Below are 16,185 nucleotides of genomic sequence, written 5' to 3' on the forward strand. Positions count from 1 at the left end.
CTCTAAGTAACATTTTCTTTGAATATCAACTCTTAAGTCATCCAGTGTTCCTGGAAATGACATGAAAGGAGCTGCAACAGGAAAAATTCTGCCTTTTCAGAGTTAAAAGTGATTCAGCTAGGCATCCACAGTAGTCAGTTTCAGAAGCTTCAGAAGACCCTCTCCATGCCATTCTTAATACAGCACAACCTAAATGTTAGGGTAGATTATTCTTGGTGCATCTATTTGCCATTCTTCTGCTTCATTTGTAGGAATATGAAGCAGCAATGTAAAATGCTTTTATGAATAGTAAGAGTGGGTAGTCAGAAAAAAGGCTTTCTTAGGAAAGAGCGTCTATATTTTTTGGCGAAAAATATAGATCCCCAGTCGCTCAAATCAGTGGATACCCCAAAAGTGAGGGCATTAGTTCTGACCCCATTTCATTTAACCAACACAAGGCAGATAACTTCAAAGGCAAACACCAAAATGGGCTGTAGACTTTCAGCGAGTTCTATGAGAGGGTGTTCCGCTCTCCAGCACTAACCTGATTTGTACATTGTACTGCTCAGGACTCTCAAGAGCTTGGGGACAATTTAGGTTGGTTTGGTGCAGGCTTCCTCGACCTTGGCCCTCCAGATGCTTTTGGCCTACAACTCCCATGAACCCTAGCTAGCAGGACCAGTGGTTAGGGATGATGGGAATTGTAGTCTCAAAACATCTGGAGGGCCGAGGTTGAGGAAGCCTGGTTTGGGGAATGAAGGGTCACACATTCTTGCCAATTGAATTAAAACTCTTCTCACTAGCACAAACCAAAGCCACCTTCTCTGCTCGCATGAAAGCCAAGGACAGTCAGTCTAGTCTGTTCTGTCCAGGAAGCCTATACTGTCTCCTGCTACACTTAAGCCCACCTCCTCCCTCAAGGTCCTCAACAAGAACAAGACGCAGGAGTTTGGCTCCTCATCTCCCTTAGTGAATCTATGCTTGTCGCATCCACTAAACTGTATTTTCATTTCCAAGAATGCATTAACCAATCTTTGGCTGCAGCTCGTGGCTATCAAGGAGAGAGCTTAAATGTCAAGCCTGGGCACAGCCACCATGCCACACCAAACCTTGGCTTAGCATGGGACAAAATGACTAGGGGGGATCAAATGAGCTGTGGGGTCCTCTCCAGAAGCCCACACATTGGCTTACTGTGTCGTGCAAACCAGGCTATTACACCCTTTTTATGATAGGGCAGGCCCAGCTGCATATTATTTATACACAAGAGTCTTTGCCATTGGTGCTTTGATATCTAGTAGCCTGTTTGGCTTTAATAGCTTCCACAGCAGCTCTGCATACTTTTCCTACTAAGATGATCAAGATTCTGAACAGGACACAGGGGAATTTTATATCATTAAAACAGGGAAATGCAACATTTGTTCAATCCCGCCCCATGGACAAGTTATATTTCACCATCCTTCTAAATGACTGTTTAGGACATAAAATATACTTCCTGCGGCAGAACAGTCCAGTCAAGTAGATTTCTATGATTACAGCACTGTAGGAGTGGAAGGTGCTGAAAATTATTCAGATTACCATCCCAACTATGAGTTGATTCCTCAATGGCAACTCAGGGGACCATAAAATATAACATATATATATAAAAAATCAAATTTCTGCCATCAGAACATGGGTCTTATTTTTATATGTAAGCCACATGAGTCCTCTAAGGGAAAGGGTAGGATATAAATAAATATATAAAAATAATAATACATACATGACATGACATGGTTAATTTACATACTCCAGCTTAGAAGTGCAGTTTGCTTGTGAGAATAATGAGAACAGTGATATTAAAAACCCATTTACAGAAAGCAAAAAGGGCAAATTTTTATCAATGGATAAACACTGCAGCTCCTCACATAGCAAAACACATATGCAGGAAGACTCCAGCCATTGTGTTACAGGTGTATTAACTTCAAAATGAGTGATAGGTTTAAAATAGTTATGGCAAGTGTCCAAAAAGGAGCCCAACAGAGATAGCCTGGTTTCCCAAATAGTACGAAAATTGCACCTTGGGTTGGTTTTTTTTGGGGGGGGGGAGGACAGGGATGGAGGTACAGTGCCTCTGAACATTAATAGCTTTCGTCTACAACAGGATGTGGGTGGCGCTGTGAGTTAAACCACAGAACCTAGGACTTGCCGATCAGAAGGTCGGCGGTTCGGATCCCTGCGACGGGGTGAGCTCCTGTTGCTCGGTCCCTGCTCCTGCCAACCTAGCAGTTCAAAAGCACGTCAAAGTGGAAGTAGATAAATAGGTACTGCTCCGGCAGGAAGGTAAACGGCATTTCCGTGCGCTGCTCTGGTTCGCCAGAAGCAGCTTAGTCATGCTGGCCACATGACCCGGAATTGTACACCGGCTCCTTCGGCCAATAAAGCGAGATGAGCGCCGCAACCCCAGAGTCGGCCACGACTGGACCTAATGGTCAGGGGATCCCTTTACCTTTACAACAGGACCAGGTATGTGAGATTTCTTCAGATACAGAAGAGTGCTAAACCGCTTCTTCCTTTGCAGGAAAATGCCAAACTTTATGATTTTATGGACTCCAAAATTCCATAAGATGCATCATCACAGTAACATTAAACAGTAACTTTTAATTGAGAATCCCAACAGAATTGCCTGCTATGGAGGATTAGACTTGAAACGACTGAAAAGCTGAATGGACACGTCTTCCTTAGGAGTAAAACAGTTACATTAGTGAACTCCCCATACATAAAAAGGACAGTCCCAGAATGCTAGGTAAGCCTTGGAAGGCAAGAAGCCACCATTAAACAATTGATACACAAGAAAATGTTTACACATTGCAATTTTTCATTCACTGCAGTGAAAAAATGGTCTACTAGCATGAGGGAATGATGTACCAGGCTTTTAAAAAAGTTATGTACCCATGGCCTACACTTGGAGCACTCCTGTGAAAAGTAGTTAGTGAACTTGAAGTCTATCCAATTAAATCTAAATCTAAATTTTTCTGGCTACAGTGTCTATCACCTGAAGAATATCACATTTCTAAATGTTCACAGCAGCATTTGGAAGCTTTAATTTTAGCATGTGTCTCTTAAAATTTACATATTACATACCCATAGATTCCCACTTAATTTTGCCCCTATTTGTTACACAAACAGTACAGTTTCATAAACTGTTGTATGAAAAATAAACTTTTGTAGCTTCTGTTACACCTAATGTATTTGATACAATTGGGTCTATGGAGACTTGAAACACCTAAGCTTAAGGCAACACAGGACAAGGATCCCACTTTAGGATGTATTTGTTTATTAGCTGAAAGTATAAAGTACCTTTCTAGCGCCGCTCTTCTTTTTTCTACGAATTCTGTAGAAGACGAATCTTCCTTGCCTACTTTTACCTTAGTCATGCCTTTGAAGAAAGACAAAAGATTTTACACTTTGATGTAGCTCATTAACTGAACCTCATAACTTATTTCTCAGTCACAAAAGGTAAATGAAACCATTAAAAGTTTCAAAAAAACAAAACAAAAACATTTTAAAAGCTGCTGTGAGTTAGCCATCACATCACTAAAACACAATCCATGGTTTACCATTTATCTATCTCATGTTAAAACCTTCAGTTTTCCCAAGTCCATTCGGCTGACAGACAGCAAGTATTGGATGCCACCCTGCATTAGCAAATATATGCGGTTTTACATTTCCTAAAGAATGTGGCATATAGACTTCACTCGGGCAGTTCTTCTTCAAATCACCTTCCAGATTAATCTTGATTGCATTAAAAAAAATGGAGGGGTGCTTTTCTAAAAGGTGCTTCTCTATTGTAGACAAGGAGGAGGTCCTGAAACAAAATGCTGTGATAGATCTAACACTTTAGCAGGAGCACTCCTGTTAAGAGTTCTAGCCTTTCCTCTCCTCTTGGATACCTTAAGCTGTTAAGAGGCTCAAACAAGCCAATCTACTCTCCCCTCCATCGTTCTTTTCCAACTGACACCAGTAACTCTTGGTGAAGAGTGAACATGCTCAGTCATTGGGCTGTGTTGGGAAGGGTTAATGCTTTCAAATTCCTTATTACTTTATTATTTATTAAATTTGTATACCACCCCCTTCACCCAAAGATTACAGAGTGGTTCACAACAGAAACATACAAAAAAAGAGAGAACATAATATACTAAATAAATAAATAAAAACACCAAATTAGATTCCTACATAAAGAAAAGACTACGCTGACAACAAGAGGTGCTTAAGAAGACCTCTTAGGGACTGGAAGGACATCTTCAAGAAATTTAGAAATGTAGCCAAAAGGATGCACACCAATTTATACCGGATACAAACACAATCTTGAGATTCCCCCGAGTACTCCTAGTATCTATCTTTTGCTTCTTAGTGGCCTTGTTCAGAGCTAATAATAATAATAATAATAATAATAGTAATAAATTTTATTTATATCCCACCCTCCCCAGCCAAAGCCGGGCTCAGGGCGGCTAACAACACTAAAATAGTGCAACATTATAAAACATTATAAAAAATTAATTAAGATCAAATTGAAAATTGATGGCAACCACAACTAAAGTTTTGTAAAGATTGCCAAAGGAGGGAGTCAGGCTGCACCCTGACCAAAGGCCTGGTGGAACAGCTCTGTCTTGCAGGCCCTGCGGAAAGATGTCAAGTCTTGCAGGGCCCTAGTCTCTTGTGACAGAGCGTTCCACCAGGTTGGAGCCGCAGCTGAAAAAGCCTTGGCTCAGTAGTGCATGAGACTCAATCTCAGGGTCACAGGTTCAAGCCTGACGTTGGGCAAAAGATTCCTGCATTGCAGGGGTTTGGAGTCGATGACCCTTGTGGTCCTTTTCAATTCTACGATTCTGTTTGCAAACCACTGCTGTTGACTCAGAAGCACTAAGTTCACTATTAGATGGAACAATGCCCTTGATTTATTTTATTCATCAAGTTTAAATGGCAGGGGCTGTTTGTAGAACACTTCCTGTGCACAAAAAAATGGGTAGGTTTTCTGCAAGCTCAAAATCTAATTCAACTATCAGACACAAGATCGGTATATACCCCCCCCCCAACTCATTCAAGTATAAGCAACACATTCCCTGTGCCGTCCGCAAAATAACCACCCCTGTACTTACCTACAATACTTTTTTCTGGAGCTGGAGGCACAATATACCCAACATGCAGATATTTGGATGTTAATTTGGCATGTAAGCCAAGAAAGTCACTGAATCTTCTTTTAACAGCGAATTCGTTTTTGTGAAACATGGACAGAGAGGTCTAAAAACACAGAAGAGGTGAAAACATTCAGCATTTATATATTCCATGACAGCCAAAATTCTGTACTGTTGCCTTTACAACAAGTTACCTTTGTTGTTACTCTGTATGCCATATATGCATTCATACCATCGCCTGTAAAACAAACACACAAATCAGCCCTTCAGTATCTCTTTCAGCATTTCACTCTTTATGCGATGAACATTTATTCTATGATGGGCTATATAAAAAGAGGACCCAGAAAAAGTTGATTCGGTTTTTCTGCAATGTACTGTTTTCACTCACCAACTTTCTCTGGATCTGACACATTGATTTCAATATCAAACAAGTCACCATTAGCTTCTTCTTCAATCTAGAAAGAAAGAAAAACACGGTATTGTTCAAACTACTGTCTAGTCACAAACTCTGGAAGCCTAAATGCTAATTTTCAAATTTATGGTTGAGCCAATAACCCAATGCTAGCTAGTTACTGTAGCCATAGCTAGTTAGTTTGCTGTAAGAAAGTTATTGGAACAGTCAATACTATAGAATGAAATTAAGCGTATTGCCACATATTCCAACAAAAAAAGAAGCAAAAAGGAAGAAATCAGCAGATTTGGAAGATTCATCTGAACAGTTATAATTGCTCAACACAGTTATTGCTCATATGAACCTAAGCAACTGTTGTAATTAGGTCACTCAGTTCAAAAAACACTTCAGCGGGGAGTTGAGGTGACTTTGACTTTCATATAAACATTGCAGCAACCCATGCTATACTGAAGCACTATTGTGAGAGTTTAAGGGGTGTCTGCTTTCATTGCTCAAGCAAACAAATATTCCTAAGATTGCAAACAATTTGGACTGAATTATTCTGATTGAACTACACAGCAATGCAATCCTTTCCAACGTATAAATGCTTCTCCGTCCCAGACTTGTCCTGTGACCCTGATGTGGCTGTTCATTTTCCCTTGAGGCCTGGGTTTGGATGCACATGATTTAATAAGCCACCATCCTTTGTCTCATTGGCAGACCATAGTTAGCGGATGGTCTTCAGAAGAAACCGAGTTTCAGTTAACGTAACTGCAGTGCACACAATGTGAAGGCAGAGAGAAGGAATGGTGTAAGAATAGAGCGCATGAGCACAAGGCTTGTTAAATGCAAGAATCATTTTGACAGCTGCTGGAGCTGCCTTAATTGGCACGAACTATTTCTACTTGTAACAGTAGTTACCAATATCAGTTAAGCCAGTTACAAATTATATTTTATATAATAAACACATAGGATATATAAAGGTGTGTACTGCCCTTCACCCAAAGATCTCAGGGTGGTTTGCAACATAAAAATACATAATAAAAACTGAAAATACAATATAAAACAGGAACAAAATCAAAGCAATAACCCCCTTCCCCCACCCCACGTTTTAAAGGACACAGAATGTTAATCAGTTTAATAGAAGTGTTTCACCAGGTTATTCAATACCTCTTCCCTGGATCTGTCGAAGTCGACAGGAGCCACCACTATTTTTGACTCCATTCTGGGTGTTATTAGTGTGGTTGGTGTAACAGGTGTAACAGCTGGAGTAGAATCGGATGAAAGTATCGGTTCTCTTTCCGGGCTGTCCAGAGAAACTTCCTCCGTGGCTTCTAGATAAAAAAAGAATGAGAAAAGTTCATCTATATCAGGAGCACAAACCCCAGAGAGTTTCGAGACTCTTGTCGTCAGCAAGAGATTCACAATCCCCTTTATTTATTGATTGCACCATCTCTCTCATTTATGCTATGTTGTGTAACACCTGATCTCAATGTAGTATTAGGCAAAATATATATTTTCCAGAGAACGTCAGGGTTGTAGTAGTGTTGAAGTCCCTTTAGGAATTTGCCTGAATGTGTTTGGGATAGAAGTAGCGCACAGGAATGCCCCTACACCTGCCGGCTCTGCTTTAGGCCTTTGGATGTTGAAGAGGAATTCTAAGTAGTTTTGGAGTACGTTGATGACACGCAGCTCCACTTCTCCTTTACATCTGCAGGTGAGGCAGCGGATGTGCTGGACCGTTGTGTTGCCTAAGTAACGGACTGGATGACAGCCAACAAACCAAAGCTCAACCAGGATAAGACCAAGCGGGGGCTTCTGGATTGACTGCTGTTGCTTGGGCTCAGGTGGTCTCAGTGGCACAGAGTGCCTTCCATCAGCTTCGGCTGGTGGCCAGGCTGCATTCCTATCTGGACAGGTGTGACCTAACTTCTGTTGTCTATGCTCTGAAATCTCTAGGGCAGATTACTGCAATGCATTATGTGTGGGGCTGTCTCTGAAGATGGTCTGGAAATGTCAACTGGTGAAGTGGTTGGGTTGCTCACCGGGGCAAGATGGTTTGAGAATATAACACCAATCCTAGCCTGACTGCAGTGGCTGCACAGCTCTGCCCCCTCCCTCCTTTTAGAAAACACATATTCAGGCAAATGCTTGATTAGGAACTCTATTAAATGTTCCCATTAGTTAAAAGAAAGTTACAAGTTTTCCACTAGTGCTAATTCTGGCCAGTTACAACCTGTACTCTGGATACCACTAACATCAAGGAGATAACAGCCATCAAAGCAAGGGTTAGTTCACTTCTTAATGTGATGCACTATCAAACTGTAGCGGGCAAACGTACCAAGTACTTTTACGTACCATGCACCCTCTTCCAGCTGTTAAGCTAAGTACTGAACATTATGTTTCATGGGGATTGTGGGAAAAGGCCACAAACTTCTTCCCAATTAAAAAGTAATTCTGAATTTTAACTCATTTAGGAATAACAACAGTTTTCTCGTGTTATAGAGTATCTGAAAGACTAGTTCTACCAAGCTGGATTACTGGCAATTCAGTCAAATAACCACTTACCCAAAAGCTTTCTAACACAAAAATGACAGAGAGTTATGCAGAAAAGCATAACGATCAAGTAAGGAGGCATAGCAAGAAACTACTTCAAATCCTTAAAACAAAAGTTATTCAAAACAAACATAACTTTTTCATGCATCTGAGTACCTGAGCTTTTAAAGTTTTACTTAAGTTTGTTCTAGAAACAAAGTTTAGCTAATACACACACGTATTAAGGAGTGTGCATTCTTGTGTTTTGCCTTGACCAAGATGAATGACAAACTCCCCCAGCAAGCAACTGAAGAGGAAATTACTCAATATGTATTTGTCATTGGCCAAGCACGTCTATTATGATGGGCTGCATCTTTGCTTTAAGGGCTCCAGACTTTAAGGCAGAAGTAAATCTAGAGAGGCAGGCACATAGCAGAGCATTTGTTCTTGGCTATAGCTGTTGCTGGAGCACTCATAGGGCAATGCTCTTGGGCATTTGGCTGCATTTTCTCCCTCTATTAGTTTAGCACAGAGAAAAATGAAAACTAGCAACACAGCTGTTGAAGAAGCAGGTCTGCTTGCTCTCTCAATGTATTCAAGCTTTAAGTGGTGTGAAAGGCGTGTCTAAAGCACGTGATCATCCCATAAAACATAATTTGTATTATTGACTATGTACAAGTAAAGCTCATTTAACTGACTGACTCAGTTTAATTAACCTACAGTTTCAGGTAGGCCAGCACAGGACATTTCAAACTGAAATATTTATAGAGTAAAACTATGAGCTAGACACAATAAACCATGGTTTGCCATTTCGAAGGACAGTTTGCATGAGGAGAACTATGCTCATGCACATCCTCTCACCACTTCCTCAGTAATGACAAGATATCAGAAGCTTCAATTTTCACTTCTGAAAGTGTGTCTGAACTAATAAACCAAGATCCAACTGTGGTTCCCAAGGTTTGGACGAAACAGTGGGTAGTTCAAAGAGGTAAGCAAATGCTTTCAACATCCACTTTGTACACATAAAGGACTCCTTAAAGCAAACAAGCCTGAGGCTCAAGTAGGCTCAATCTTGTAGCAAAGGCCCATGATTTGTTGTTGTGTATGAACCAAGCCCGCCAAAGTCTACTGCTACCCTTCAAGGCTATACAACTCTCTCCTGAATGTTATCTGCTTGTTAGCTGATGTTCATCATGTTAGAATATATATTGAGATCAAACTGATTGCAAGTGTTTCAATCCCTTCTTTTGCTCGAAGGCAAGTATGCAGCTGTTCACAAGCCTGAGTCTTTGATTCAAAGCAGTTCTAAAAATGTAATTCAATTACTTTCTCTTCCTATGACAAAGCTCCAACTCCCAGTTCTCTAGAAACTGTACATTGTAATGACTTCCCAAATTATGTTTTTCATTAAAAGCTATCTGAAATATCCTTTTTAAATTAAAAAAAAATGTGAGGGAGAACATTACCAGCAAAAAGGTCTTCCCTGTCATCATCTAGTATGATTTCTGCAGGCTTTGGGCCATTAGAATTTGTACTGATGTCTTCTGCAGGAAGACTGGCTGGCTCTGGAGATGAAGGGCTCGACTGTTGAAAGGAGCAAACAGTTGAGAAGAACAGCATCAGTACTTATGAAACAATCACAGCAAATGCCATCATTTGCAAGCACATAACATGAAAAAAACAGCATGTAGAAGCAACCATGTCAGCAATTTCTATTTCCTAGCAGTTACAGGATAACAATGTACTAAGGAAACATTAACCTTTCAGGGGCTATCTTAACAACAGTTTCCTCTTCACGATAACGCATGTTAAATACGATTGGAACATAAATATTTACTCACTGTTCTGAATATAACTTAAGTTTACTAATATTTCTAAAATGACTATGTTTTCTGAAAGCTCCTCCTTGGGCCCAATACCCAAGGGGCAAAATACCCCAACTTTAGAACTAGCACTTCCCAACATAAAGTCTTTCAAGGCTGTAATTATATGAAGACTTATTTGGAGAAAGCATCATCGAAAGAGTACAACCTATCAGCACATATCTGGCTGCAAACTGTCCATCTATTAAAGGTAAAGGTAAAGGTACCCCTGCCCGTACGGGCCAGTCTTGACAGACTCTAGGGTTGTGCGCCCATCTCACTCAAAGAGGCCAAGGGCCAGCGCTGTCCGAAGACACTTCCGGGTCATGTGGCCAGCGTGACATCGCTGCTCTGGCACACGGAGCCGCACACGAAAACGCCGTTTACCTTCCCACCAGTAAGCGGTCCCTATTTATCTTACTTGCACCCGAGAGTGCTTTCGACCTGCTAGGTTGGCAGGCGCTAGGACCGAACAGCGGAAGCGCACCCCGCCGCGGGGATTCGAACCGCCGACCTTTTGATCGGCAAGCCCTAGGTGCTGAAGCTTTTACCCACAGCGCCACCCACGCCCCGTCCATCTATTAAGCTACTGCTAATTACAAAAAGCTTGCAAGCTTCAAAATATTCCAAAGCAAGGTTCAAAGTGACCCTTCAAGCTTTCAAACCACTTTACAAATGTGAGGACCCTACTGTATGACTAATAACTCATTTACAGATGCCACTACTACTACTACTACTTTGTAGTCTAACATTCTAAGTTGTCTCAAATGGATCAAGACCCAGGGTCCATTAAGTTCAGCATCCTATTTCCAACAGTGGCAAGCTGATACAGTGGACGCTCAGGTTGCAAACGTGATCCGTGCGGGATGCACATTCGCAACCCGCAGCATCCGCAACCCACAGCAGCACGTCTGCGCACGCACGGGTTGCGATTCGGCTCATGCACGACTGCTGAAACCCAGAAGTAAACCGTTCTGGTACTTCCGGGTTTCAGCAGTCTGCAACCCAAAAAAACGCAACCTGAAACGTCTGTAACCCGAGGTATGACCGTACCTACAAAAGCAGTGCACAACACCTGACATGTTACATCTGACCCATTCTCCCAAAACTTGTCATGATACACCTGAAAGCAGAGGTTCCATATATCTATCATTTATAGTCCAATTTTTCAAAACTGCTAACAAATTAATATGGAGCAGAAACAGGTCAAAACAGAGAAGTGGATGGACTTCTCCTTATTCATTCGCATTTGGAGTGGTTGGCTGTTGCTAGAGACTAAGGAGGAACAGGCTAGTCAGACAGGTTGGTGGCAATAGACAATGTGTGTAGCCAGGATTTTTGTTGGGGGGGGGAGGCTTTTGTTAGGGGGACCAGAACCTCAGATTTGTATTGACTGTTATTTAGTTAGGAGGCGGAGCTGCCCCCCCTGCCCCCCTTGGCTACACCCATCCAATAGACCCATCTGCAATGAATTTGCCTATCAATGACTAATCCCATTTTCAAGCTATTAAAACCAGCGATCATAATAATCTATTGTGGAAACAAACCCTATCAGTATGCATTGCCTGAAGTAGTATTCCAATCTGTCCATCAGTTTTATTGGGTTACCCCAAGTTCTAGCACTGAGATGGAATATTTCTGGCCATGTTGAGAGATGCTACATGTACTCAATAGAATCACAGAGTTGGAAGGGACCACGAGAGCGTACATCAGATTTCAAGAGGCCAGCACAGAATGAACAAGACAGAATGCATGGGGTGAAGCAGGAAGCAGCACGTTCTTCTAGCTAACGTGTAGGACATTTTGCACACTTGCGAAGCTAAAGAGAGTCCCCATCATTCACCTCCAGGTAAGCTGCACAAGAACCAAAAATGTTTCACTGCTAACTCTTAAATAGCAGGCCCTAGAGCACCCAGAAGAGGCAACACACATGTGGAGCAGTTAGTAAGTTAAGTGTGCAAGACAAAAGATGAGTTAAGTAGAAGTGTATAATTTATTCAGGAAGGCAAGCCATGTGGGTACCAGATTCACAATTAGATATTTTCATTAAAAGACTACCACAGGACTTAAGACAACTGTAAACAAGTAACGCAAGCAACACATCACTGTGCCATTTCTCTGGAGTAGCTACTGTTGACCCAAGTCATGTAAAAGGCACTTCATAGAAGTAGTTAAGTGTGAATCTTGGTGCCCACACAATTCAGCCTCCCAGGAAGAAAAATCACACCACCAGCATGATGAATGAACTGTTCCTGAGAGGGTTTTTTTTTTTTGTAGAAAATGTTTGCACAGTGCTTAGTCACTGGAGTAGGCAGTGTTGTGTCTGTAAACTGTTCATGAAGAAATTGGTCAGTAGCAGTAAGTTACTTTGAAAGAAATCGTAAGGTGGCTCTGTAGACGGGAAAGACAGAACTCCATGCAACTTCACAATCCATGCCTTTGTGCACACAAACATGTAAACATGCAGAGCATAGCTACTCCTGATGAATTCCTCACAGAAACATTGTCAGGGATCTAGTCTCACATAACAAAGTGCCAACTTTTTATACAAAGCAACAGAGAAGCTGTCATTTATCATTCAATTTTTTTTATTTCCATTATTTCAGTAATCTTAAGGAAGCATCTGTCTGACCAAGTCTACACTACACAGTGCTATTTAGTCTTTGGCACAGCAGAATCTCAAGGCCTAGTATGTGAGATGGTGGCAGTAACTGTAGAGGTGACCTGGGCCCCTCTCAGCTACATATCTTAGCAACAACCACCTCACCTCTCCCAGCAATAAGCATCAGGGCACAAGTTAGTTCCAAAATCAAGACTGCCAGATATGAAATCGACCACATATTAATAGTACTTTCATCTTAATGCCCTCCAAGTCAGAGCCTTTTATCAGCACCAGGAGTGCATTGATTTTATTCCATTGCAGAGATCAACATTAGCCTCAATTCCTGCTGTTGTTTCACTCTCAGTTTGTAGTGTTGCTCCAATAAAAAGCTACCGTAGCTACCAAGATTAATCTAGAACAAGAGAGTAGGTTCCAAAGGAAGAACTTCCGCACATGTGGAAATATGCACATTTCCTCTTCTAGACAACTATCAAAATGGTTTCTGGTTTCACTGCCTTTCATATTTCAGTGTTTATTTCACAAAATGTATATGCCACTTAGTTTTAGTAAAATTTCCAAGCGGTTTACAAGAAATATTAAAATTAGCAATAAGAACAATTCAAAACCTTTTTAAAAATCATTCAAATCAACAGAAAAAGATTAAAACACAACTGCATGTCTGGATACGTAAAGGTAAAGGGACCCCTGACCGTTAGGTCCAGTCGTGGCCGACTCTGGGGTTGTGGCGCTCATCTCGTTTTACTGGCCGAGGGAGCCGGCGTACAGCTTCCAGGTCATGTGGCCAGCAGGACTAAGCTGCTTCTGGCGAACCAGAGCAGCACACGGAAACGCCGTTTACCTTCCCACCGGAGCAGTACCTATTTATCTACTTGCACTTTGACATGCTTTCAAACTTCTAGGTTGGCAGGAGCAGGGACCGAACAACGGGAGCTCACCCCGTCACGGGGATTCGAACCGCCAACCTTCTGATCGGCAAGCCCTAGGTTCTGTGGTTTAACCCACAGCGCCACCCGCGTTCTGCATGTCTGGATAGGCTTGCCTAAAGAAAAATGTTTTAAGCAAAACAGTACAGGCAAGGTGCCGCCATACTAAAATATCAATTTTTTACAACTGCAGAATGAGTATTATGTGACACCTGTAACAGTGCCAGTTCTGCAGATAAAAGGGGTCAAGTGGGCACATGTGGGGTAAAGTGATCCAGCAAGTAAACTAGTCCCAAGCTTTGTATACCCATACTAATGAAACTTGGCCTGGTAACAAATTGGAAACCGGTGCAGATCTCTGAAGGTGTTATATGTTGAAAGGGACTTACTCGTGTCAGCAGCCATGCTGCAGCAACTCTATCTGCCATTTCCAGGTCAAGAGCAAGAGAAGTTCCACTGAGAGTTCACCAGAGTAATCCAATATTGAAGTTACCAGTGCCTGAACTGCTGTAGTTTATGGTTGGGTTTTATACTACAGAGTACTCTTTTTAACTGCTGTGAGAAGCGCTAACTGAGGCACAGATGAAAACGGTTCACAAATAATAAATTCGTTTTGATAAACTATTTCTTTCATACTACTCCAAAAGCAGCCTCTCTATTTTAAAAAAAACCTCACGGTACTGTATATCACTGACACAGCGCAATAAGCTGGAAACAAACTTACTTTCCCTGGCCTTCTTAGTTTAAAGTTCAGGGACAGGAAGCATTGTCCAACAAAACAGCAACGCTTCATTTTGTGAGATTGTTCCCTGTATGTTTTTCACCAAGTGCACAGTGGAAACAAGGCCAGGACTGGAAAGAGAAATCCCTTACTGCTGACAAATCAAAGGAAGCACGTTGCTTTACAAACATTAACAAGCTAAACTGTACCTATTCAGAGGTTTCAACTCCTGAGGAGTATTAGCTACAGACTTCATTGGCTAGTTATCAAAATAAAGGTGCTTTGAAGACAGAGGTCGTGTGCTACACATATTTATACAGGAGACAAGAGTAAAAGAGGCAGGATGCAAGTTAAATAAAATAAGGCTACATGCTTATAAGCATATATGGTACTCACCATCTACTAGCTCACCAACATGGTCTTTCAGTATAGTCTTATAAATGTCTACTCAGAGGTAAGCGCCATTGAAGTCAGTGGAACCCCAGTTAAGTGTGGGCAGGATTGCAGCCTCAGGCATTCAGACTTTGCAAGGTCCATTCACAGTGTTATTTTTCTAGAAAAAGAGGTGCTAGAACTCACCTCGAACACCTCCCTCATTCTCTTAGAATGGCAATGGCGCCCACCTGAGAGGTGCCAGAAGTTGGAGTTCTGGCTGGTGGAAAAAAGCCCTGCCTATATATACCACCCAACAACACTACTGAAACCAGTGAAACGAAAGCTTCTGGGAGGAAGAGTTACGGCCATATTTAAAGTCTTGGGGGGAAGAGTGGTTTCAGTCTAGAAGGGTTTCCAAAACTTGGGTTTGTTTGGGGGACTATTATTCCCACCATCCCTGACCCCTGGGCGTCTTGCAAAGCTGAGGAATGATGGGAGTCGCAGCCCAAAAAGCAGTTGGAAACCCAAGTTTTGGGAAAAACCCGGTCCAGGAGCTTGCCTTGTAGAGCAGAAAATGCAGGGGTGGAAACGCAGCCTTCAGAGCTGACGTGACAAGACTTCACTGGGCAGGGAAAGAGGAAGGCGCGGGTGACTCTGGAGGGGCAGAAACGCAGGGCCAGATGGGGAAGGGAAGCGGCCCGCGCAACGTCAAGCGCAGGTGGAAGGAAGCATCCTGGCGCCGGGGAGGCAGGTGGGCGGAAGCGCCTCGCTGGCCAGGGAGCCGGGTCAAGGTGGCCTTTGGGGCCGCTGCCCCTGTGCTGAGGGGACGGAGCGGGAGGGCGAGGAAGGCGCAGAGGGGCTGGGCAGCAACGGCAATGCCTCCCCGGCCGCCAGCTCCCTCCGAAGGGCGCGCCTTACCTCCAGGGTGGAGACGGTGCTGGTGAAGAGGTCCTCGCCGTCCTCCAGCTCCTCGAACTCCGTCTGCCGGCCGTCCCCGAGAGGAGGGGGCTCCCTTTCCGCCGCCATCTTTGCCCACCCCCCTGTCCCCGCCGCCCCGTGCGAGCAGAGGCGCGAGATTTCCGGCAGCTGCCGACGGTCACGTGACGGCCTTCCCCGCCCCTTTATTCTGGCCTCCCTTCCCTCAGTCACCCCGCCCGGCGTCACGTGACGGCAAAGAAACCAGGCGGTCCTTCAGTCCGTCTCTCCTCCCCCGTGGGCGGAGTCAGGGGTGGTGGGCGGGGAGAGAGGCAGAGAGGGGGAGGGAGGGAGAGGAGAAGGGAGGACGGGAGGGGGAGAGGGAGGGAGGGGAAGAGAGGAGGGTGAGGAGAAGGGAAAGGGAAAGGAGAGGGGGGAGGGGAGGGGAAGGGAGGGAGGGAGAGGAGGAGGGGGAGAGGGAGAGGGGGGAAGGAGGGGGAGAGGGGGGAGGGAGGGGAAGAGAGGAGAGAGAGGAGAAGGGAAAGGAGAGGGGGAGGGGGAGGGAGAGGAGAGGGGGGAGCTGATGGAAGCATCCCTTTCTCCTGCTTTCCCCCACCTTTTTTGCAAGCAATGAGGAAAGGGAAGAAGAGACCGGGGCTCGATGGCATCCTGTTGATTACTCATCCCAGGAAG

At 43.4% G+C, this 16,185-nt stretch overlaps 1 protein-coding gene across 2 annotated transcripts in view; it reads right to left on the reverse strand.

The window, feature by feature from the left end:
- SNX2 (sorting nexin 2) overlaps nt 1-15,801 on the reverse strand; it is a 29,097-nt gene extending 13,296 nt beyond the window's left edge. For both annotated transcript variants that reach the window (XM_083404090.1, XM_083404089.1), the window contains exons 1-7: nt 15,496-15,801; nt 9,540-9,657; nt 6,709-6,872; nt 5,536-5,602; nt 5,342-5,385; nt 5,112-5,253; nt 3,313-3,391 (exon numbers count right to left, since the gene is read on the reverse strand). In XM_083404090.1, the coding sequence (XP_083260216.1) occupies nt 3,313-3,391; nt 5,112-5,253; nt 5,342-5,385; nt 5,536-5,602; nt 6,709-6,872; nt 9,540-9,657; nt 15,496-15,603 (722 nt within the window). In that variant the 5' untranslated portion in view covers nt 15,604-15,801. The remainder of the gene's footprint in view (nt 1-3,312; nt 3,392-5,111; nt 5,254-5,341; nt 5,386-5,535; nt 5,603-6,708; nt 6,873-9,539; nt 9,658-15,495) is intronic.
- Between the last annotated feature and the right edge of the window lie 384 nt (nt 15,802-16,185).

The sequence above is a fragment of the Podarcis tiliguerta genome (genome assembly GCF_965153285.1).
Source record: "Podarcis tiliguerta genome assembly, chromosome: 11".
NCBI classification, from domain to species: domain Eukaryota; kingdom Metazoa; phylum Chordata; class Lepidosauria; order Squamata; family Lacertidae; genus Podarcis; species Podarcis tiliguerta.